The sequence below is a fragment of the Balaenoptera borealis genome, assembly GCF_965194805.1.
Source record: "Balaenoptera borealis genome assembly, chromosome: 7".
NCBI lineage: Eukaryota > Metazoa > Chordata > Mammalia > Artiodactyla > Balaenopteridae > Balaenoptera > Balaenoptera borealis.
In genome coordinates this window covers 127,460,168-127,484,684 of record NC_138864.1, presented here as the reverse complement: position 1 = coordinate 127,484,684, position 24,517 = coordinate 127,460,168, and the positions used below count along the sequence as shown (strand labels likewise).

The following is a 24,517-nucleotide window of genomic DNA, read 5'->3' as shown; positions in this document are numbered from 1 at the left end:
CATTCAAAATGCACCCACCTGCTCTTTATTTACCCATCATCCACTTGGCCTCAGGCACCACACTGAACACCTGGGGATACACTTGCCAAGAGCACTAAGACCCATTTCAGTTGGTAGAGGAGGGATTGTGTGGGTGTGCGAGGGGGATGCCGCGTGAGATGGCCAAGAATTTTTAAATCAAGTCTTTTGGTATTTTAAATGTAAGGATTGGGAGGAAGGCAGGCTCCCACGCTGGAGGTCCCCTGCCCTGACAATGGCTTACAGGTGCGTCAAGCCCCCATTACACTGAGCTGAGATGAGCTCGCTTGCCCTTGGTTGGCTTAGTCAGCCTTGATCCATCCAGAGAGCCCCCGGTTATGTAACTTCTTCAAAATCACAAATAGAAGGGACCAAAGAAATTCTCTCTCAAGGCACCAGAGATGTTTCATGGAGTGGGACGTTTGAGCGTGGACATAGGAGAAAGAGGTATGGTCTGCACAGGCGCGTACGTGGAGGGTTGTTTCAGGTGGAGAGGTCCAGAGTCGACAAAGCCAAGGGCGTGAGAAGTTCGGATGTGTCTGAGGAGCGTCGAGTGGCCCAGGTAGGTGGGAAGAGGCATGAGCAAAGTGGAGGGAGCGGGAGACAAGCCTCGGAGCTTGGGGTCTGGAGTGGGTAGGTGGGTGTGTGCCGCAGGTAATGGGGGACGGTGGAGGTCACGGACGGCAGGCTGGAAGGACGAGCTTCGCTCCGCGAGCAGTGGGAAGCTGCTGGAAGTTCTGGGACAAGACCAGTAAGGGCTGTCTGCAGAGTACTGTTCTGAGTACTGAGGAACTAGCAGTACTACTTTGCCTGCCGTAAACTGAGCAGGAGCGGGCATTTCCCAAATGGGATCAAATGAAAGACCAGCTTCTACTGCCTCAGTTTCAGCCTCTACATTTTCGGATAGGGATTTCTAATAGATGGATCCTACTCCGTGAGAAACGTGGGCAGTTACTGTCTCTTCGCACGTGGTTTTTCCCTGAAGGTCTTCAGCCTCCTCCTTTGTAGGGTCTCCTCAGCTCCGCCCAGTCGTCTTCCTCTGCTGGGGGGTCTGTACCTCGTCTGCCGCCTCACGTTCGTTCCAGGCCAGGCCTCTGCTCAGGCTGCTCCTCCAAAGGAGGGTTGGTCCCCTCCCCCTCCCCCTCATCCCCTCCCCCTCCCCCTCCTCCCCCTCCCCTCCCCTCCCCTCCCCCTCCTCCCCTCCCCCTCCTCCCCCTCCCCTCCCCCTCCTCCCCTCCCCCTCCCCTCCTCCCCCTCCCCTCCTCCCCCTCCTCCCCTCCCCCTCCTCCCCTCCCCCTCCTCCCCCTCCCCCCTCCCCCTCCCCCTGCTTCAGAGCCCTCTCACAGCTCACCTCCTCAGAGAGGCCCTCTGTATTCATCCCAGTCCCCGCAGTATCTCCCTGCTTTCAATTCCATTACCTTATACTACTCATGTTGGCATGTAACATGCTGCTTCTAGGCTGGAACTCAGTCATCCCATGGGCGCATCTTGCTAAGCCTTGCTTCTTAAGCCAGGCCTATTTGCAGTGCACCTAAGTGCTCAATCAGTGTTTGTTCAACTGAAGTGAATTTCTGATAACCAGACCACTTCATTTTACTAAATATGTTCGGTCTGTGCTTATAATTGTACCGCCGCCCAAGCCTTCCTCATGTAACTCTCGGTGGGCCTGGGCTTCTCCCGGGGAGCAGTGGTGTTATGGACAAGTGGCAGTGAAGAGGCAGGGGTACGGGAGCAACTGAGCCCAGCAGCCCCCGCCCTGCAGAGGACTGACTGCTCACACCCGGGCTAGAAGGCACTTGCCGAGTGGGAAAAAGAACAACTCGGCCATTTTGTGATACAGCCTCATTTTCTCTAAAAAGTAATTGTTTAATCTTTTTGGTGTATCGCTACATTAGAACATAGTTATCCACAAATTGTTTATATTTCTACATCTATAAACATGAAAGAACAGGCCTATTTGATTTCCATAAATCATACAGATATTAGGCTTATGATTTTACTATGACTTCCCCAAATGTTATCCGTTTAGTGCATTGACAAACCTGAGGAAAAACAATATTTTAATATGCCATTATACCACATGATAATGTCAGAGAGTCTCCTTTTCATTAGAATTACTTAGCATTATTCAATGATTCATGATTGTTTTACTGTCTATAATAACTAAAATCATGTGGTAGGGCTATTTCTTATAAAATCCTATGTTCTAGGATATTTTAACCTTAAAGGATACATCCACTGAGTTCTCATTTGATAGAAATGATTGAATCCTAACTCGTGTTTTTACCTGTACCATGTTTCAGAACAAGCGGGGACTAGCCTTTGCATGTATCCGATATCTCACCTAAAGTTCCCTTCAATCTGTCCTATTCCTGCCACTGATCGTAAAGCGATAAGTCTAGAACGTGGCAATATTCCCTCTTGTCATAGCTTTCCAATTATTGAAAATTAAGTAACTCCCTATAGAGGAGAAATCATTAAATATATAGTAAATAATGAGGTTAATTAATTTAACCCCTTCTAATTAGGAAACTAATTAAATCAGAAAATTAAAACTGACACAAGACATTAAAATAGGGAAACCCTGAACTTAGATCTAACAATCATCTCTTCGTCCTCAACCAGTTCCAAAAGAGGAATGAATATATATTACCTACAAAAATATAAATCAGTGGACTATTTTCAACCTATATCAAGTTAAACTTTCCATACCACAAATACTATTTTTAGAGAGTTTACCTTTTTTCTACTTCTGTTATACGTGAAATTAAATCTTGTTTCTTTCAATTTTTTAAAAGAATGAATTAGAGTAAGTAAAAAAAGATGGATTTAGCCCCAAATCTGCTAGTAACTCTCATCATGAACAAGTCACTTAAACTCTCTAGGCCTCAGTTTTCTCATCCTCAGTATATTCTAGTAAAAAGTGAGATTGACTCACAGTGTCTTGGAGATGGAAATACATCTGAATAGGAGGAACGGATTAAGAAGCTAGAATCCGAGAAGATTGCTAAAATCTTTGTCAGTGTGTTATAGTAGAGAACCAGGTCCTAGCCTAGGATCTTCATGAATTAGTTGGTGAACAATCTGAGATAAAACTAAGGATACGTTTTCAAAGGAGCCCAACTCTCTCCACAACCTGAAACTGTCACGCCCATCAACATGATCTTTGGATATAATTTCTAACCTCCAGGAAGAGTCTCAGAATAACAACAGAATTAGATTCAAGTTGTGGTGCTTAGTGCCATTGGCAATGGTGTTTCCAAGCTTAAAAATATCTAAGCAGGTATCCTGCTAGAAGTTTTTGGACTCTCCACCCTTTTGACATTGTTCTCACTCTCCACGCAATTGACAAGGACATGGAGCATTGTGGTCCAGGCCCTCTTTTGGGATCCACTCTGGGGAGGTGAGTTAATATGGATTCCTCAAAGCCAGCACCAAAGATCATTGGCACAGAAGGAATCTCTGATAGACACTTGATCTACAGGAAAGTGAGTAGCCCCAGTTTGTAGGGAACCTCCCAAGTTTCAAGGCTCTTACTGCAGTACCTGGTGCCTGTGAACACTGCCAGAAATTACATGCAGCCAATGTGGGCATGGTGGTATAAACCACTGATGGGGAACAATTTCTTCTGCCAAATTTGAAGGGTTCATTCATTCATTTAACTACTATAAACAAATGTGTTCTAATTCCTTGGCATGTCAATGCTGCTGGGTGCTTGACATCAAATGGCCAATACAATTCGTAATGACAATTTTATTTTTACACACTTCAAAGGCCATCAATGAAGCAATAGTTAATTCGATAGCCAGCCTGCCACAAAGCAGTTAACCTTCAATAGCCAGTAAGCTGCTTTCTTTTCTCCTATTACCAGAGCTACAGGATTACTCTACACCTCAAATTCAACAACCTGCTCTGGTGGGACTCCAGGATCTTCATATACTTGGTATTCATTTTGCATTATTCCCCATTTTCCCCTTGTATCAAATAGCCAATTACTTAATATCTAAAATGTGCAACGTTTTAATTCAGCAACACCAGCATTCTAACCTCACACCTCTTATCTGTGGCCTCCTCCCCTCCAAGAATTGCTCCCTTCTCATCTGCCCCATCTAAGAAGTTTGCCTCAGCTATCCTGGCACACAGGGACCTCTTGTCTAAATTTCTGCTGCATTTATTATTATTAATAATTCCACTAGTGTTAGGCTTGTGTATCCAAGTATTTGTTAGTTTTATGAGGGCAAACATACCATTTGACTTGAAAGAAAAAAATTTCTCAATGTCCTACCAGGTTTTCATGTGCATTATATAATTAGGGTCACAAGTGAAGCAGCACATTCAAATTAGGATCATCTGAGAAAGTTGATTTATAAAGGGATTGCTACAAAGGTGTAGGCAGGATGTGTGGATGGTGAGGGAACCTAGGTCCAAAGGGATGAGAGGAAGGAAAGCTGACCAGAGCCTGGAAGGAGAAAGTTGTATAGAACAGATGACTTTGCCATCTCTAGGCAACCTGACCAGGAGCCTGAGAAATAAACACTCTAGTCCCACTCTCCTCCCCTCTTGGGTCTCTGCTGGGGTTCCTCATTCAGCAGATTCAACTGGCAACCAGAGTACAAGGGAGCCTATTAATATAACCCAGTGAGGTCAGCATCCTGGACCAAACAAGGCAGAGGATGGAGTGTAGACCTGGGGTGGAGAAAGATGAGGGGAGATACCCAGCACGTCCATTGCAGGGCTTCAACAAATACCTGATGCTTTCTAAGAGAGCACTGCTCACCCTTTCCATACAGAGCCAACGACCCCCAACTCAACAAATGTCTATTGAGTAGCTATGTGTAAGCATGGTTGTTTAAAGTTATCTTTAATAATTTTTTTGTTTTATGTTTTATTGTATTCTATAATCTTAATTTGTAGAATTGTTTTGAAACTAAAGATGGCAGAAATTGGCAAAATGCCATCAATCCCATTTCCTTTTCCTGGATACTTAGGAAGACTACATTTCCCAGCCTCCCCTGCAGTTTAAGTTGGGGTCACAAGACCAGGATCTGGCCAATGGAAGTGGGTGGACTTGGACTTAGGTGGCCGTCTGTAGGCGTGGCCGTAGAGCCTCCTGAATGATACTCTACTTGCTTCCTTCCCCCTGTAGAGGAGGAAGGAAATGGCTCTCAGATAGCAAAGCCACACGATGACAAAAGCCCTGAGTGCCCGTTTGGAGGGACACTGTCTGAGCAAGCCACTAAGCTATGTGCAAGAAACTTTCAACGTCTTAATCCCATGGAATGCTGTAGTCTGTTATGTCGTCTTAAACTAGGTTCTGCACAGCAGTACTATGGACACGTTGCACAGGGTAGTTGCTGTAAGGGCTGTCCTGGGCATTGCAGGGTGTTGGGCAGCTTCCTGGCCTCCTCCACTAGACGCCAGTTGTTCCCCTTCCCCTCCAGCCATGACAACCAGAAATGTTTCCACACATTGCCAAATGCCCCCTGGGGGGCAAAACTGCCCATAGTTGGGACCACTGATCTAAGTCCTCTTGACTAATAGACTGTGTGCTCAGCGAACGGGGAGAGGGGTGGGACCGTGTCTGCCCTTAGAGCACGGAGCAGTATAATACATTACACGCGCGCGCGCCTATTTTAAGATGACTGCTTCATTGCCTCACTGTCATTGTTAGATTGGAAACAAAAGTGCAACAATACGTAACTGATTAGGTAAATTAAGGTACATTTAAAAATGGAGTATTACATAGCCATTAAATGATTTGGATCCAATATCTACTGACACGGAAGGACATTCATTCTTGTCTGCTTTTTAGGCGGCAACAATTTTTTTAAGGAAAAATGTATTTGTATGGGACAATGTCTGGAAGGATTTCAGTAGTGCTGCTTCTGGGATAGGATTTGAGGTAATTTACTTTTTTTCCATTACTCATGTTTTCTAGTTTTTCTACAGTGAATAGATGACTTTTGGTGGTAACTGTGTCCTGTGGGTCAGCCGACTGATCTGTCCCATAAAGAAACATGCCTTTTTGGCTCCCAGGTTCTCCTTCGATAAAACTCTGGCTTGCTGATGTCTCTAACTTAAGTACTCCCTTTCGTGGAAAGGTTAAATGTTGTAGTCTATAAACCCAAACTAAAGATTTACTAAACATTGATAATATCTAACTTAAAGGGGTATGTGATTAGCTGAACTGAATAGAACGTAACATGAGAGCAAGACTGAGATTGCTATATACAATACAGAGATGCATTTTTTTAAAAGCCATTTGGAAATACTTACCTAAATAACTGCCTCAAGTTCCCACCAGTAAGTACAATTTGAGTTAAATATTCCCAACGTTACTTTTCCATTTTCTAATTTCACATTTAACTTTTATCTTTTTCTAGCTTTGTTATCTAATTTTGCAAAATAAAAAATGAGAAATGTATTACCCTATTTATCAAATTAGTATTAAACAGGCTGCTTATTCTCTGAAGGTTATCAACAAAATGATCATGCTTTGAACTTAGTTGGGAGAATTGTAAAGATAGTAATGCTCAGTGTCGCGTTTGGGGTCATACACGTGTCAGTTAAAGAAATACAAAGCTTTTGTTAAATGAACTGATACTTCCTCAGAACATCCATTATCCACATGAAGTTAGATTTCATCCAAAGATGTTTCTTGTACATTACTGGCAAAGTAGCAGTGTTTGATACACTCTACCGAATGTTTTCTTTGTAGGCCATTGACCCAGGGCCTTCCTGATGCTGGTGCGATAAGGCCCACATATGTGTACAACACTGACCTTGCATAGTTTCATGTTTTACAATCTCTAGACAGGTTGATGAGATTTTAAATAACAGATTTCTTAGTCCCATAATCTGCCTTCTTGACTATCAGAAGTCACAGTAGGGTAAACTTGCCCTGCTGAATGTTACAAGTTCTTTTTTAACTTACGAAATAAAATACCCGGTTGAGGTATGTTTTAAGTCTTTTAATATAAAAGTACATGCTTAGTTCCTGTTTAACCAAGGAAGAAAAAAAGCTATCAATAAATAAGTTTTCTCACACAGGTAAATAAAAGGGCATGCTAATTTTGATTTGGTATTTAGAACTAATTTATCCCTCCTACATTTCCTTAACATGTAAGGTAAAATGTTACAAATGGTCAATACCAAATATATGCTTGGGTATTCAAAGGAAGGACAGTACATTCTTATTCATTCAGGCAAGTACTGAATGTTTTTATTATTTGTAAAAAAAAAAAAAAATTGTTAGCTTTAGAATAGGGCTGTTTCAGACTGTTCAAAAGACAAATGAAAAACACAAAAAGCAGAAAACATCAGAATGATAAAACGTAAGGATATTTAAAATGCTTAATGTGTGCTTACTTTCTGCCCATACAAAATCACTTATGACATACGTGCGTGCAATCAAAACCGTATTCGCCGATTAAAAAGAGCCAGTGTCCATTGTATTAAGTCCTGGTCAATGAACCAACCATGTCAACTGTCACTTTCAGAACCTCTCTGTTATCGCAGACTAAAAGTAATACAAGGGCCTCAAAAATGAGTTAATGTTATAGGAGGCTGCCGCAATAATTTTGCAAGGTTTCTCTCTCGACCAATTTCACTAACATTTACTTTAAAATGTCTTTCCGCTTAGCAGGTAGCAGCAGCGGGCCTGATTCACGTCTCTTTCCATTCTCAGGCCTAGGCCAAAGCCTGGCCCCCGGGGAAGGCGGGGGTCCGGCCGGCCGCGCCGCCCCCCTCCCCCCTCCCCCGCGCAGGTGAGCCGGAAGCAGCGCGCGGAGCGCAGGTGCGCGAAGACCCCCGTGCTCCTCGCGCCGCGGCGCCGCCGGATGACGTCAGAGCGCGGTTACACGTGGCGGCCGGCTGGCGTCAGCGGTGCCGGGAGGGAGGAGAGCGGGGCTGGTTCCGACGGCCCGGGTCGCGGCAGGAGCGGGTTCGGGCGATGGGGAGAAGCCCAGTGGCCGCGCCCGGGGGACTGGCGCGCCTCGGCCGGCCCGCAGCGCTCCGTCTCCGACTCGGCCCAGCGCCCCCGCCCTTCAGCTGGGACCCGGGACCCGAGCTCCAGGGCCTGAGCCGTCACCTCGGGTCCCGTCTGGCAGCAGCCAGCGACGCTCCGCGCCCCTGCGCCCAAGGCCAGTGACCCGCTCCCGCCGCCGCCGCCTGCCAGCGACCCCACGGGCCCGCCCCTCGCCGCGCGCATGCGCCGCCCCTGCGGCCGCGCGTGCTGACGGGAGGGGCCTCCGCGTTCCCTTCTTTCCCGGGACCGGCCCACTCCGGCCCCACCGAGGGGGGTGCGTTTCCCTGCGACCCCCGGGCTTCCTCCTAAGGGGGCGGCGGCGGCCACGGGCCCCCGTCTCTGGAGCGGGCTGCTCGGTGCAAATGTCCGCGGGGCCGCGGGCTGCAGCAGAGGCGCTGGGCGGCGCCGGCCGACCGCCCGTCCCTCGGCTCCCCCTCGGCGGCGGGCGGGATGGTGCGGCCCGCAAGGCTCGCGCGGCTCCCGCGCTTGGGCGGCCCGGCGCGGGCGGGGGCGCCGAGGGCGGGGGAGCGGGCCCGACTCGCAGGACCGGGCCGGGGCCGCGCGGGCCGCGCCGTTCGGGAGCGGGCCCCGCGGGCGGGCCGGGCGGGGCGGGAGCCGCCGCGGAGCCTTCGGGCCGCCGCGACCATGTCGGACCAGGCGCCCAAAGTTCCCGAGGAGATGTTCAAGGAGGTCAAGTACTACGCGGTGGGCGACATCGACCCGCAGGTACCGCGCCGCCCCCGCCCCGCCCCCCGCGTCCCCGGCCCGTCCTCGCTCCGGCCGCGGGCGCGCGCCAGGGCGCACATCGTCTGGGCCCGGCCACCCGGTGCCCGCCGGCGTGGCTGCGCGGAGGCTGGGCCGCCTGGCGCCGAGCAGGCCGGCAGCGGGGCCGGAGGGGAGGGAGGGGAGAGGGAGCTGGTCTGCGGGCCCCGCGGTCGGGGAGGGAGGAAACCTGGGAGGGGTGCGGACCCCTGTAACAGGGGGAGGGGACCTGGGGGCCTGCGGGATCCGCGGCAGGAAGGGGCTGTGTCCGGACTGGGGGAGGAGGGCATGGGGAGGTGGGTCTGCCCTGGAGCGCTGCGCCGATTGTCCCCGTCCCCGCGCGGGGGGGGACCGGGGTGCTGTCTCGTGGCCGCCTCGCCCGCTTCCCACTCCGCTTCTTTCTGGGCGGAGTTCGGACAGGGCCGCCCTTCCCGCGGCAGCCTCGGCGGTCTGGGCTCCCCCGACGCCCAGACGGTGGGTCCGAGCGTGGCGGGAGCTTCGGCCGGTGGAGCTGGTAAGGACGTGGGTCCCGGGCTGCTGAGGGGACGGTTAGCCGCTCTGGTGTGGCAGCCACCCCGGGTCGCAGGTCTGCGGCTCGGTCATCTCGTGTGCGGCCGTGAACCCTCAGTTTACCACCAGCGGATACGTGTTTCTTGATTTCCCTAATTGGGTGAATTATACAATAATATGGAAAAATACCCTGGTAACGCCATCACACTAAACATTTGAATTTTTTTGTCGTTTGGGCTCATGCCAAAGGATATTGTGGCTTTTCCTAAGCTTTTTCTAAGTAGAACATGTGTTTGAACGTTAGAATGTTGTTCTTCCGTTGTGGGAATGAACCGCAGTTGAGTCTTAAGGTGGTTCTTCACACTGTTCTTTTTGCTAAAGTTTATCTTTACAGTTTTATCACCTGGGTGTCTCATTGGCCTTGAGTGCTAAGCTTGGAGACCTGCGGCCTGGGCCTCCTGAGTGGAGACCGATACTTAACAAGTAAAACTTGGGTGGCCTAAAAGGATCTGTGGAAGGCTGATGGGCCTTGGCCTCCCAGAGGCTTGCCTGTTGGTATCTTAGTAACTAAACTCCCTTGGATCACCACCTAGATGGGTCCTTTCTCCACTGTAACTCTAAGGTAAAGAGGCTTTGAATTTAAAGGTAAACAGGTGCTGAGCTCAGAGGGCTGAAGTGCCTGTAAGGTGCGGCTTCTCCCTTCCAGGGTTTCCCTTTCTTCACTGTCCACCGTTCTTCCCCTCTCTCATCCCACCCCCTATTTTACTTTAGGACTTTGGCTCTTAAGAGTGACCTGAACCAGATGTTACTTAAAACCTGGAGCACGCTGCACTGGAACTGTGTTTACTTCACCGTGAATCAAGTCTAAGGGCTCAAAAATGTCCTTGCAAACCACTTTGATCTGAAACAGTATATTTTCTAAAAAGTTTAGAGCCAGGATATTCGATTCTCTGAATCTTATAAATGTGGGTTCAGAGAGTTCACGTGCGTTGGATGAACACCTCGTTCGCCTCCACGTGTGGGGTGCCCTCGGCCGCTCTGAGCCGGAAGCGTGCTCCTGGCGTCCGGCTCCTGGCCTCCCCGCTCCCCGCAGCCTCCACTGCTGGCCGTGGCCTCCCTTCCCTTCCCGCTCCGGCGTCTCATTCACTCCCAGAGCTTTGCCCCGTCTCTGTAGCGGGCTGATGGCTCCACTCAGGTGGGACCCAGGTCTCATCCTCGACGTGCTGGGTGTCTTCCTAGTTCTTAGAGTGGCACCAAAGAAGGCCATGCCCTAAACTAAGACTTTTGCCTTCCCCCACCATCCGCTCTTAGACGTGGTCGTCCGGAGCAGTGCTGTCATTCCCCGGTTTCTCTTACACGTGCCCCTTTCGGTCACCAGATCTTGCTGCTTCTCTCACATCATCTTCTTGCCCCTGATGACCTTCCTCCAGTTCAGTTACCTGCCCCTTCCACCTGAATTATTGCAGTTGTTTCTTAACAGGTGTCATAGCTGCAGTCCTGCAGTGTAAGTGCATTCTTCTTACGCTGACAATAATCTTTCTGTGAAGTCTGATCATGCCTCTTCCCTGCTGACCAGCCCTCAGTGTCTCTCCAGGAGACACTGTGTATTTTATTTCAGGAAGAAATGCAAAGGTTTCTGCACAGCATCTGTGAACCACAGTCGACGGTCTAATCCACGTTCAGCTGTCCAGCGTGTGGAGCGCTGCTCTCTCCACACGGTGCACGTGTTTTTGCCTTGCTGACGCCTTTAAGTTCATAAGGATTCGGCTCCTGTAGCTCCTCTTCCAGAAACGTTTCCATTTATCAGAAACTACCTGTCCCCAGGCCGTTATGTTTGAGACATGGCGTGTCGCGTGCTAGGCCAGTCTCAGCACTTACGGTGCTGTGCTCACCTTGTCTGTCAATCAGTCCTGTGTTCAAGACGGACCCTGTCCAGTACCTGGGTCCCAGGAGCCTCCGTGCTTACCTGTCAGTGAATCGAGATTTGCTCCTTTTTGTTGCCCCCAGATGTTGCATTGCACGTGACTTAGTGCAAGGTTATTAATCCAATGTGGAGAACATGGTGTGCGTTTATTAGAGTTTTCACTGTAATAATTTGTATAAATTGAGAATGAAATGCAGCATTTTCCATTTTAATTTGTGTGGTTTTTTAAAGGTTATTCAGCTTCTAAAAGCTGGGAAAGCTAAGGAAGTGTCGTACAATGCACTCGCCTCACACATCATTTCAGAAGACGGGGACAATCCGGAGGTGGGAGAAGCTCGGGAAGTCTTTGATTTGCCTGTAGTCAAGGTTGGTAGTAAATTTAATGAATTCTGTACGCTTCGTCAAGTATCTTGAAAGCAGTACATTGAAGTTTCAGTGCAGCTCTTCTGACACTGTTTGCTAAGGTACGGCTCTGGGTGGGAAATGCTCTTGACATCTCAGGAACCATCCAGCATAAGGCCCTGTACGTGAAATCAGGCTATAGCAAGGTTTCTGCACATTACAGCTTACGCGCCTGCTACGGGTGGCCGCATTTTGTCACCGTCTGGAAGTTGTCTAAGCCAAGCAAACGTATTGAAGGCAGTGGACGTGCTGTCTTGAAGCAGATGACGTGGGTGAATTCTGCTAAGAAAGTGTATTGATTCCAAGAGGAACTCCTGGAACAGAGCTCCCTTCCATCCCCACTGGCCGGGGGTCCTGATTTCCAGGCAGACAAGTCTAGGGGAGCCCTGCCCTATCTGGGCTATGTCTCTGCTCTCCGACAAGGGTCACAGTGACCACTTGTCCCACGGTCCCTCTGGTGGCTCTCTGTTCCACTATCCAGCTTGACCTGTGGGTAGTTTATCCTAGAAAGTAGAGTCTCAGCTGGTGGGTGAATTGTTCAGTTTTGTTGATCAAATACTGTGCTGCTCTGTTATGGCTGCTGGTTGAACTGACTGCTGTTAAATGTGGGTTTTTTTAATTTAAGTTTATAATTTCGACCCTTCCGTTTTTTCTCATCATTTATAGTGTATATTTGTTTTAAAATGGCTCTGTTCCACTACCCTTTTTTTTCTCTTTTCCACGCTCTTACATGTGTTATCTTAAAAAAACCAACATGACAGTTAACTGTGGCTTAATAAGGAGAGAGGTAGGAATTAGGAGAGAGTGCCGCTGAGTCCGGCTGGGCAGCGGGGACGCCGGCTGGCCGCTGCGAGTCCTGAATGTCACCGGCGTCCAGGGTCTGAAACGCTGCCCTGGAGGCTTAGAAGCCTGACTTTGGAACATAAGCCTGAAAGCAGATCTGGCTCACAAGAAGGTTCTCACGAGGGTGCTGTGTAAGTCGGAACGACTGTTAACTTGCGGCGGTGAGGACGGTGGTCGTGTTTCTGGCTGGATGCTTGTCTCCGCCTGGCCAGCGGGCTCACTCCACCCGAGCCTTTGTGAAGCCTGACAGCAGGTTTCCTGCCGGCTTCACCTGCTGCCGCCTTGTAGGAGGGGTGGACCTGCCACGGACACTAGGCTGTGGACCCCAGCACCGGCTCCCTGGGGCCCTGTTTCGGCCTGTGCTTCGCTTCCGCTCTTTCTTGCCTTGAGGGACTGTATCTCATCCCTTCCCCTGTCTACAAACTTTTTTCCCCTCAGACAGTAGCCTGGAGTCTGTTATCAAAGTGACTTCACACGTGTTGTGTGGATTTCCTAGCGCACCGTGAAAGGGCGGCCTCATTACCGCGCTCGCGGCGCGCAGGCGGCTTCCCCAGACCACTTACCGCAGTGCTTCTGAAGTCCAGCGACCCCGCAGGCCCCTTTTTGCAGCAAATATTTTGTAATACCCCCTTTATGATCCCGAAGTGAAATTCTTATGTACAGTAACATCATATAACTTGAATATATATTTGTATTTATATATAAATTGCCCAAACTGAAATGTAAAAAAGAGGAAAAGAGGAAAACAGCCGACAGAAAGTCTGCATTTCAGTGTGTAAATACCCTGGAGGAGAGGGTGTAGAATCACCGCGGACCTGACCTTCTGTCCTGCAGATGCAGGTGCCAGCTGCGAGGTGACGGTGCAAAACGGTGGCCCATCCTTGCTGAGATTCTGGGCCAAACAGCGCTGCCTCCTTCGTCTTACACTGAAGTTGTATTCCCAGGAAAGTCAGTCTGTAACACGGCTGCGTAACAGCAGCCTTCACCCAGCTCCGGCCGCGGTCACCATTCTCTCAGTCTGGCTGAGTGTCTCCCCGCCCTACTTCTCCCTTTGGCGGCAGAATTTAAAACCACTCCAGGCATGCTACTCTTCGATCTCTTTCCGCATTCCAGCCTGCTTTTCATTTGTGGCAGCACCTATACTGTCCAGCGACTGCAGTGTTGCAGTACAGGATGGTAGAATTTTCCAGAACCCATCCAGCAGTTTGCGCTCATTCCAAGATAGTGCTGGTAGACCCTCGAGTTCTTGTCTGAACCTAGGAAGTCTCCTACTGGGGGCTGCTGTTGGTAGTGCGGTCTGTGTCCAGCCGAAGGCGGAGGCCTGGTTCTCTTAAGTGCATATCCCTTGGCCTTTACCTTAATGTTAAATTTGACAAATACTTTAAAAATTTAGGCATCCTTTTGCCCAGGGACAGTTTGTCTTTCTCATATTTGAATTTTATAGATGTTTAAAACTTGCTTCTTTAGGCACCAAGATTTTTAAAATAATCTTTTTTAATGGAAATATTTTCCTCAGTGGCCTTGGGGCCTCTTAATTATGCTGACTTTCAGCAGAGAATTTATTTTAATATATTATTATCTGCCTTTGGGATAATAGCTGCTTATTACTGTGCTTTTCTCGCTCTCGTTTCTGCCTTATTATCGTTAGCGTGTCCTCCTCCTTGGCTGCGTTGTCGTATCTAGACTCACCTGGGTGGGGGCCGCAGGGAGCCAGTTCTGCCTTGCTGCTGCGAGCCCCGCCGTCTGCAGCCGGGCCGCGCGTGCTCGCTGCTCCCCAGCCCCAGGGACAGCTTTCCAGGGTGCGTGCTGCGTGCAGGGTCATAAGGGCCGCCCGTCCGGAGTGTGAGCTCCTCCGGTCGTGGGCGCTTCCCTGCCACGGGACGCGGGAGGAGCCGTGCCCCCACCCTCCGAGTCGTACTGCAGTGCGTTGACCTGGGCTCTGAGGCTCCCGCTGACGTGAGACACAGGGGTGGCCGGGAAAACCGGTCTCAGGCACGCCGCCCCGGTGCTCCCACGCCGCCGGGGAACGGCGGAGGGCTCCGGTGTCACTGCTGGGAATGAGGCTCGGCCCACGCGAGGGTGTCCTGAATGCAGGAGGAGTGGTGGCCAGTTCCCTCCCGTCCGGCTGGAGCCTCCCCAGGACCGCGAGAAGCGAACAGCCCCTGGAGACACTGCGCGTGGAGACGTTGCACACTCCCTTCCACCTTGGTGGCTTCATCCGCGAAGTTAGTTACACACTTGGCAGAATTATCAAATCATCACGGAGTGATTAGCCCAAGTAGAGCCAGTCTTTATTTTATAAAATGTGTAATATTTCTACGCTCTTTCACAGACGTTACACTAACTTATAAACTTATGCTGAGAAATTGTTGATGTTACCTGAAGAATGAGGAAGGGGGTACTTTGATTTCTAAAGTTCTTTCAAGGTGTATATGATGCATGAGAAATGGATGTGTATGTATGTTTCAGGTGGCTGAAGCTTCTGGAGGTCAGCTGGCTAAATGGGTTATTACTGTATTTTTACATAGTAATTCTGTGAGGCAGAGCTATCAGGATAATGATTAATGTAATTTTCAAAATTAAATGTAGAAATAATAAGATAATTTTTCAAAAGTGTAAATTACCCAAAAAGGTAGTAATTAGTCTAAGGTTTTATAATTAATCTGAGTTTTGCAATTCATAAAAAGATTACCAGACAGAAATTCTTTCTGTGATTTACAAACATTGTATCTACTTGGCTTCACTGAAAAAAACTCACGAATTCATACTTGACTGGATTCAGGACTCCAGAAGGAAGCGTAGGGGGGCCGTCTGTACCTCAGATGGGGTAGGGAGGGCTGTCAGTTCCCTGTCCCCCCAGTTGTGAGGACAGAGTTTCTAGCCGGCCTAGAGGCTTAAGCAGTAGAAAGTGTGTAAACCTACAGTTTAAATTTCCAGGGACTTCCCCAGTGGCGCAGTGGTTAAGAATCCTCCTGCCAATGCAGGGGACATGGGTTCGAGCCCTGGTCCGGGAAGATCCCACATGCCGCGGAGCAACTAAGCCCGCGCGCCACAACTACTGAGCCTGCGCTCTAGAGCCCACGAGCCACAACTACTGAAGCCCACGTGCTGCAACTACTGAAGCCCGTGCGCCTAGAGTCCGTGCTCTGCAACAAGAGAAGCTACCCACCACAATGAGAAGCCCGTGCACCACAACGAAGAGTAGCCCCCGCTCGCCGCAACTAGAGAAAGTCCACGCGCAGCAACGACGACCCAGCGCAGCCAAAAATAAATAAATTTCTATACATAATAATTTTTTAAGATCTGGTAGTGTTTCCTTCTATAATTGGGCTTTTCGCCTTGGGCGCTAATAACTAATGTTCCACTCTGATGTTTCTGCTACTTGAAGACTCGTGATTGTAATCTGGATGCTGTGTAATCGGTTGTAACAGAGCCTTTAATTTCTAGGAGCAGCACTAGTAACGTGATGATACTTTGAATATGAGCTGGAACTGTGTTTTGATTTGCGTTAATGTTTTCTTTTTCAGCCTTCGTGGGTGATTCTGTCCGTTCAGTGTGGAGCTCTTCTGCCGTATCCTTTTTGGGGAAGGGGGAAGGGAAAGGATGGGTTTAGTACTGAAGTGGTCATCACTTACTGAACTGACTCATCAGTCAGGGGAGGTGGTGTTGTGTTCACTCTATCCCTGCTCTTTCCATCCTGTGTCTAGTTGTATGTACCTGATTCTTGTCATCACCCCTGGGGGGCCGGGGCGGGGTGGGGGACCAGCTGTGTGGAAGCAGCTCTAGGCTGGGACCCAAGGCCCAAGTTCTAGTTCTTCTGCGACTTGGCTTTAGGATCTCGGCTGGTCTGGACTTCAGTTCTGTTATCTTTGAAACAGATGGTTTTTGTGGTGTCTAGTTAGATGGACTATTTCTAAAATTCTAAGGCTGTGTGAACCAAATCATGAATTGTTTGAAAAATGAATTGGAGAAGAGAACATCAGGACATTTTTAGTTTTATATCATGCACCGTTATTCTTTTTAATTACATTGGTTTATTAATTCAGAACTCATGTTGATCACCTACTGTGGGCCCAGTTCTGAAAACAGTGGGGTCGACAGGGCCTCGTTCCTGCCCCCAAGGAGCTGCCCCACACTACGTGTTGGTTCATTCAGCGTTTCCTGAGTGTGGCCCTGGCACTACCCACCCCACATACACACTGACACGCACACACACACGACACACACACACACACACACACTGAGACACACACACACGACACACACTGACCCCCCCCACACACACACGACACACACACACACACACACACGACACACACTGACACACACACACACACTGACACACGACACACACTGACACACACACACTGACACACACACACGACACACACTGACACACACACGGCACGCACACACACACACACGACACACACACACACACTGACACACACACACACACACACACTGACACACACACACACACACGACACACACTGACACACACACGGCACACACACACACGACACACACACACGACACACACTGACACACACACACGACACACACTGACACACACACGGCACACACACACACACGACACACACTGTGCTGGAAGCAGGAGTGAGCCCTCCGCAGCCTGCTGTTCCGCGTTCTAGGCCTCAGAGTCGCTGTTTTCACCCTGGAGGTGTGACGCTTCCCTGCAGGGTCATTCCAAGCGTAATCTGATTTTGGAGATCGCTTCTGTTAAGGTACCTGATACTATGCGGTCATGATGTTCTAGCGTTAGACCCGGCAGAGGAGATGTTATTTACCGTGTTGTGCGGCTCTGCCAGGCATTTATTACTGAAGCGATGCAGATGGAGGGAATCTTCCTGTATTAAGTATTTATAGGAGACTTCAAATAAACAGAGAAAATACCTCCTTCTAAGCAGTTCTTAGAGGATGTGCAGAACTTCTGGCAACTCCAGCTCAAAAATTCTAAGATTTCTCCTCCACAGTCTAAAGAGTTAAAGGAAATTGGTTCCTGGTTTGTTTTTGGCTTTGGTTTTTTAGGAGTTTGAGTTTTGTTTGTTTGTTTTCTTTACAAGCACAGGTGAAAAAAGACTGGGAGTGGAAGGGGTGTTTTTGAGGATAAGAGGCTAGTTTTTCCTGGCCTGGCTCGTGTACTCTCTACGCAAGGATTTCCTGAGAAGTTGTCATTTTGTTTGAGCTCTTACTGCCTGTCCCAAAGAAGGTTAAAGGAACAGAAAGAGAACTCCTGAGACTTGGTTAGGCAACACACTCTTAGCCTTTGTTCATGTTTCCCCAAGTCTTTGGAAGTAGGCAATCCCTGAACTAAGGTAGGAGGATGGAAGCGGAGCTTGGATGATGGGGCTGAAGGCGTGATGTTGGGGTCTGAAGAGCTCAGGCAGCCCGGCAGGCCCGAATCTCTATGAGGTTTTCTCAGACCTGTGTAGGAGACTTCCAAACTGCAATAGAATTTTCAGTCTGATCTTTTTTCTTAATTCACCTGTCTCAGGAGGTGTACTTTTCTCCTGTAGGGAAAGAGAAGTAATACTTTAACCCTTTTGAATTCTAGACATTCCAGATTCTTAAAAAGTCATGCTTGCTTTGAATAGACCGTAAAGTACCGGCACCTAGAGGTCATGCCTGCGTATGGAGAGCCCTGTGCCCAGTGTCTGCACTCTGTAAGCTCTCAGAAAACGTGTGGAATGAATTTGAAAGTCAGAGCTTTAGAATTGGGAAGAATCTTGGGAGTTACGTATTCTGACTTTTGTTTTAACAAAGGGAAAACTGGAGCTCAGGGTTGTCTTGCCCAAATTCACAGAGTTCATGATGGTAATAAAACTAGAAGTCACGTTCTTTTACGAAAGATTCTGTTGTGTGACAGAGTAATCATGTTAAAGTAAACTTAAGACCTTCAATTTGCTTTTAAAATGATCACCATGCCATGTGTGGTTGTGTACATGTATAGGCATGTGTGTGTGTATATAGTTAGATGTTTTTTCCATGAGTATGTTGTACCCATTTTATTGATGATATAAGTGGAGAGATTGGATATGAAAATGCACTTTATGGAAAACCTCTCAGTTCTTTCTGTGCCGTCAACTTCTCTTTTTTCCAGTCTGCCCTGCACTCTTCTTTGGTCAACTTAAGTCTGTCTCTTTCCTAAATGGATTGAATGGGAAGCAGAGGGTGGGCAATGTCCAAACGGGCCAATAGGAAATGTCTCTTAGTGAAACAGAGCTTGCATTAATCTCATCTCATTGGAATCTTAATAACTGTAAAACAGAGTAAATGGCTTTTCTCCGGAGTCATGTCAGATTTTCTTTGGAATCACTGCCTGCCTCTCTCAGGTAAGCATAGTACAATTAGTCTTGTGTTATATACACATAACAGTTCTGAGTTTTTATATGATCGGATTTATGATGTATTTGTAAACCAGTGTTATTTACTAAACTGCATATTCACTATGACCTTATGACACACTTAAAATGATTTAAATATTCATACTTAATCTTAAGATTTAGAGCTTTAATGGGTGAAAGTGGTCTTTCTAAAGGATTACAAAGATTTAAAACTTGAATATGAAAACATAGTAAAAATGAAATTAAAAGATGACAAGGAAAATTCATTCAGAAATAAAGGCAGAGAATTTTATTAATAAATAAGGGGCTCATGCAGATCAATAAAAGAAAAAAATAAGACCTCAGTAAATAAGGCAGAAAAATGAATTTACAACTTTTTATAAAGAGGAATTACAAATAAGTATAACAAAACATTTGATACACTTTATAAACAAAGACGTGAACTTTTTAATAGCGCTGAGATAAGATTTTCTGCTTATCAAATTTGTAACAGTGTATTCGGTGCTGGCGGAGCTTCAGACAAGCTTGCCCTCCCCCGGCAGGAGTGCAGTGGTTTCCTAGAAAAGTTGAGCCGGGTCAGAGCCATAAAATAGTGTTTCTGCTTCCCCTGCAGTTCTCTTGTGTTTAGAAGTTTATCCCAAATTGATAGAAATGAGGGCAGATTGATGCATAAAGGTGTTCAGCGCAGCTTTATTTATACGAGGGTAAATTTGGAAACAATCAGATGACCCAGGATTTGGAAATGTTTAAGAAACCTGTTCTGTACACTTACATAGTAATCTAGCTATGTAGCCAGTTGTGAAGTTTGTTTTATGAATATATGTAAAGACATGGGGAATGTTTTAACTGGGGAAAAAGCAGGATATAACATAGTTATGTACAGTATTACATCAACCAAATATAATATATAAGAAATATTTGTGAGAGGGACCAAAATGTTAATGGCATTGAATTCTGGGTAGTGTGAGAAGTGAATGTTTAATATTCTTTTATGGTATTCTGTCCTCTCAACCCCCTAGGTAAAAAACCCTCAAACTGTAGACAGTTATTATGAAAAATCAAGTTGGTGTTGGTTTAAACGCACTTTTTAGATTACGTGGAACAAGTAGTAGCCATTGGGCAGGAAAAAGCACAGTTCAGAGGGCTCCCATTTTCTCTGACCTCATAGGCCTCATCCCTGTCTGTAGTTCTTAAGGTGATAGTTTTGAGAAGGCGTTTAGTCTTCCATCTCTGTGGAAGCCTTTGAGAAAGGGGTGTATCAAGAATATTAGGTGAGACGAAAAGGAATTTGATTATAATCTTGCCTTTTTCTTACACCTTCGTAGTAGAGGATTATGGGACCAGGTAATATTAGTTTAATATTGTTAGATTATCGGCCAGACTCAGCTTTTCGTACAAACGGTATCACCATGATCCCTTCTCTGTCCAAGCAATAAGTAAAATTAATTTTGTTACTGTGTTTTTGTGTCTCTTGTAAATTCTGAAAGTTCTTTAAAATTATAAAATCCTCTCTTTTTGTTTTTGCTACATTGATTTAATAGAGATCCTTGAAAAGTTGGCTTTTTTCCCCCTTAAGAACCAGAATTTTATTGGTATTTGTATTTTTCAGCATTTTTCACATCTTAGCTATAAATGTATATTTAGATGATCTTTAAAGTTGGCTAAGATGAAAATCTTTTCATGATGGATACTGTGGTTACATGTAATTTTTATTGTTTATACTTCTCTGTATGTTCCAAATGTATAGTAAATATCAGAAAAGTTTTTTAAATGAAAATATTTTATTATTCCTTATGCATAAACACAGTGTACTGTGGCTAAAATGTAAATTTTGCATTTAATTATATTTGTACTGATTGGATTTCTGGGTTCATGATTCAGAGCCCGCTATCCAGAGAGAGAGGAAGAAGCCGGGGCAGGGAGTCCTGTGGGTATTTTCTGGGATCAAGGTCATAGTGACGTGGTACTTAGCGGACCCGACTCAGGAAATAAAAAAGAACATCAAGAGCATGTGAATTTAAAACAGGGTTTAAAATTAGGGGTTAGGCATGATTAAATATTAACGATGAGTTTAGCACTGGAGAACTTTTTAGTCTTGGAGAGAAATGGAGCTGAGATTACATTTAACAAAGGTTCCGGCATATGTAACAGGTTATTATGCAGTACACTTAACATCTACGGTTTTAGTGCGCCTGGCACACATGCAGGATGTGCTAAATCGGGGGCACGGGTGTTGGGGTGTGAGTTTAGAGCAGGTGGCGCTGGTGTAGACCGTGGGATCAGGAAAGCCTTGGTGGAGGTGGCAAGATGTGAGGGGCCTGAAACGACAGGCGGAACTGGAGCGGAGCCGGATGGGGGCACAGAGGCTCGTGCGAGGGGACCGGCCTCAGAACAGGCCGTGTGGCTGGGCGGAGGGGAGAAGAACAAGCGCGCAGGCAGGCGGGCAGAGAATACGGGAAACTCGATAAAGTAGCCGGCTGTTTCACTCTTACATATTTAATCTTGGATTGCAAACACAGACGTTTACGTCAGAACATTTGGAAAACACAGGAAAAAAACAAATTAACATCACCTGCAATCTTGTAGGTGGAACTGGTCTGGGAGCTCTAAGCAGGACAGAGAGGGCAGGGTAAGGATGGGAATGTGGGCAGGAGGGACAGTCACAGTCTTTAGACTTGAGATGAGGACTTGGACTCAGGTTAGCACCGTGTAGAAGAAGACGGCGTGGATCTAGGGAACGGATGGGAATCAGAAGGTCTTGGGGACTTGGGGATGCTGTGCAAAGAGGAGCCGGTGCTCACAGTGGGCCTCTGCGTGCAGAGCCTGTGGCGGGTGCTCCACAGGAGGCCACTAGTCAGATGACTTCCTTTTCCAAATTAGGAACATCGCCAGACGTGGGAAACAGAGAGGACCCTGACCTTTGAGGGAAGATGATGAAGTCGGACTGAAGCCCCTCACTGTCCGAGTGTCGGGCGTGAGGGGCTGAGAGCTACTGCTTCGTTGCAGAGGGGCTAGAGAGGGGAGCAGATAGGAAGAGAGCCTCGAGTAACATGTGGGGTTAGGGAGATCTGGGGAGAAAGGGGACTTGGAAGTAGACAGAGGTGGTGCCGGAGGAGGGGTGTTATGCTTAGGGACGGAGAGTGAAGTCAGAGAGTGAAGTCAGACGTAGTGGTTGGTTTTATTGCAGGGATGGAGCAGGGCCCCAGGGAGCAGTGCGGAGCGACAGTTGGTGCCCCTCTGCGCTGCTCGGTGAGCCGGGAGTGGGAAGACGGCAGCGCGGGGCTCTGTGGCTGGCACACAGGCTTAGGGGTCTAGGTAGACCTCGGGTTCTGGGCTGAGGAGCTACAGGTGAGGTCAGTGGAGGAGGAGAACGGGGACCCCGTGAAGGAAGCAGGGGGGGCACGCATGGGCGTCTGGGAAGCAGCCCGGCTGCAGGTGTTTCTCTAGGTGGGGAGCGGCTGGGCCTGGAGTGGACCAAGGCGGACGCAGCAAGCGCTCTGGCAGAATTTTATAGCCTTTTAAGTACATTCGTTAGGAATAACAATCAGAGTCGGTATGATCTTTATGGGTCAGTTACTGCACTTATTCTCACAGTTCGCCACTCGTGACGGTGAAAAGAAAGCTCTGCTTTATTTGAATAAAGATCGTTCAGCTAAGACTGGGGAAGGCTTTACTTGATACTAGTTCATACGAAGAAGCGCTGGTTCAGAAAAGTGCACTGGGGACACTAGTATTTTGTGGTTGCTAAAAAATGTGAATTCAGTTGTGAGACATACTAACAAACGTATGTTCAGTGTGCAGCTAAAGGACTTCGGTTCACCAAATACGTGAGGATGCTTTGTGACAGGAACAACGCCCAGGGGTGCGGATAAATGAGGATACAGGTTCCCCCCTCGGGTGAGGGCCCGGTCCAGAAGGGGACTGTAACATACGCGGAGGTGGAGCGGGTGCAGGGTGTGGGAGCAGCACCAGGAGGGGCGATCATGACGGTTAGCCGGCACCCAGTAGGCCTCTGGAGCAGCTGCACACGCACACGTGCGCACGGCAGGGCTCCGGCGCTGTGCGAGGACTGTTTGCTCGGCGGTTCTCAGTGACCTTCTGTCTTTTCCCGTCAGGGTGTTGACACAAGCTGGAGCTCTTTGTTGGAGTCTTCCAGAGCTCTCCAGGGAGAGGTAGGGAAGGGAGCTTGTGCCAGCAGAAGTTGGGAAGCACAGACATCACCTGCCTTCCTCTGAGCCGGTACTGATGCAGGCTGAGACCTCTGTTGTGGTGGGCTGGGTAGGTTGCGGGGGCAGGTCGCGAGTCCGATGGAGAGCCTGGCCAGGGTCCTCGTTTAAATCTCGAAGACTAAAGAGATCAAAGCCCTTTCCATTCTGCATCTCAATCAACAAATATTTCTTGACTGCCTACCCATGTGCCTGGCACTGTGCTGGGTCCTATCGAAGGTACCAAAGTGGAGGACGTTGATTCTCACCTGAGACTCTAGGCTCCAGTCGGTAGGGTGGTAGCTCGTAAGCAAGGCGGGACGAGGAGGAGCTGGTGGAGCCGCAGGCCAGGAGCATCTGGCGGGGAGACCTGGAGAAGGAGGGCGCCCCCGGGGCACAGAGGGAAGCCTTTCCTGGAGAGGGACGCGGGTGGAGGTGTAGCCTCTGCTCGGGACGGTGGTGCGCATTCAGAGGGGCAGCTTGCTGTGGGAGTGCAGGGGCCGCGGGCGCTGAGCTGAGGTTAGGGGCGGGGCACACACAGATCAGGAAGGCCCGACACACCGCCTGGAAACTTCCAGACCTTAGCCGTAAGGTGTTGAGGAGACATCCAGGCTTTCTTAGCTGAGACCGTAGATTTGTAGTTTAGGAAGATTACTTTTTAAAAAAAAGAAAAACACTTTTCCCCAGTTATAAAATTAATGCTCTTGCAAATTTGGAAAATACAGAAAAGTATAAAAATTAAAATGTCCCCATAATCCTGTCACCACTAGGTAACTATCATTAACATTTTGGTGTGGAAAGAGCATTCTTAATTATGCTGATACAGATTCATTGAATGAGCTGGTACACACGTTCAGTCATTTAACCCAAACGTACACCGATGAAGAACCTGATTCTCAGAGGTTTTCCGAGTTGCTCTTAGCTGGAGTTTGGCGGCCCTGTGTCCATTCCAGGCCTCCCTTCTTCCCGATGTGATGTTCTTTCCACAGCAACTTCTGTGCCCTGTTGAGACCCGGGCCAGGACCCAGGCCAGCAGGGTACAGGACTAGAGTTACTGCCGTCAGTGAAATAAAAATAATACCTAACTGATGGGTGACCAGTCTTTGTGATAAAGGCATATCTAGATTATGGGTTTTCTTTCGTTTTAAGTAAAGATTATGTAATGATTCATTAGAGTAATCTGTATTATCACGTAATTAAATCTCACCTCCAAAGGCTGCAGGATATAAATGTTTTTGTGAAAGTCTCTAAGAAAAATAACATCTTCTGATCCAGTATCCTGAAATGTGACACTGCCTTACTAAATTAAAGAGAGATAAAATAATGATTTTTAAAGTGATTTTGTAAAATTAATGTGTTCTTGTTAGTATTCACAGAGTAGTACGGAATGCAAAATAATTTCTGGGAATATTTGTAAAATGGATGAGAGTAGCTATAGAATGTTAGATTTTTGGCTGGC

General features: G+C 47.9%; 1 protein-coding gene and 1 long non-coding RNA gene across 5 annotated transcripts in view; one reads left to right on the top strand and one right to left on the bottom strand.

The window, feature by feature from the left end:
- Positions 1-8,549: 8,549 nt before the first annotated feature.
- Positions 8,550-24,517, top strand: part of PAXIP1 (PAX interacting protein 1) — a 48,013-nt gene continuing 32,045 nt past the window's right edge. Inside the window, exons 1-4 of one of the 4 annotated variants that reach the window (XM_082398939.1) lie at positions 8,550-8,770; positions 11,472-11,606; positions 16,013-16,056; positions 18,778-18,841. In XM_082398939.1, the coding sequence (XP_082255065.1) occupies positions 8,690-8,770; positions 11,472-11,606; positions 16,013-16,056; positions 18,778-18,841 (324 nt within the window). In that variant the 5' untranslated portion in view covers positions 8,550-8,689. Of the gene's footprint in view, positions 8,771-11,471; positions 11,607-16,012; positions 16,057-18,777; positions 18,842-22,968; positions 23,093-24,517 lie in introns of those variants that run through there. The other 3 variants (XM_082398937.1, XM_082398940.1, XM_082398938.1) reach the window with 3 other exon arrangements.
- Positions 16,473-18,771, bottom strand: LOC309632002. Its single transcript, XR_014246692.1, has 2 exons — positions 17,062-18,771; positions 16,473-16,684 (listed from the first exon to the last, which is right to left on the bottom strand). It is a non-coding gene; the product is annotated as an uncharacterized lncRNA (long non-coding RNA).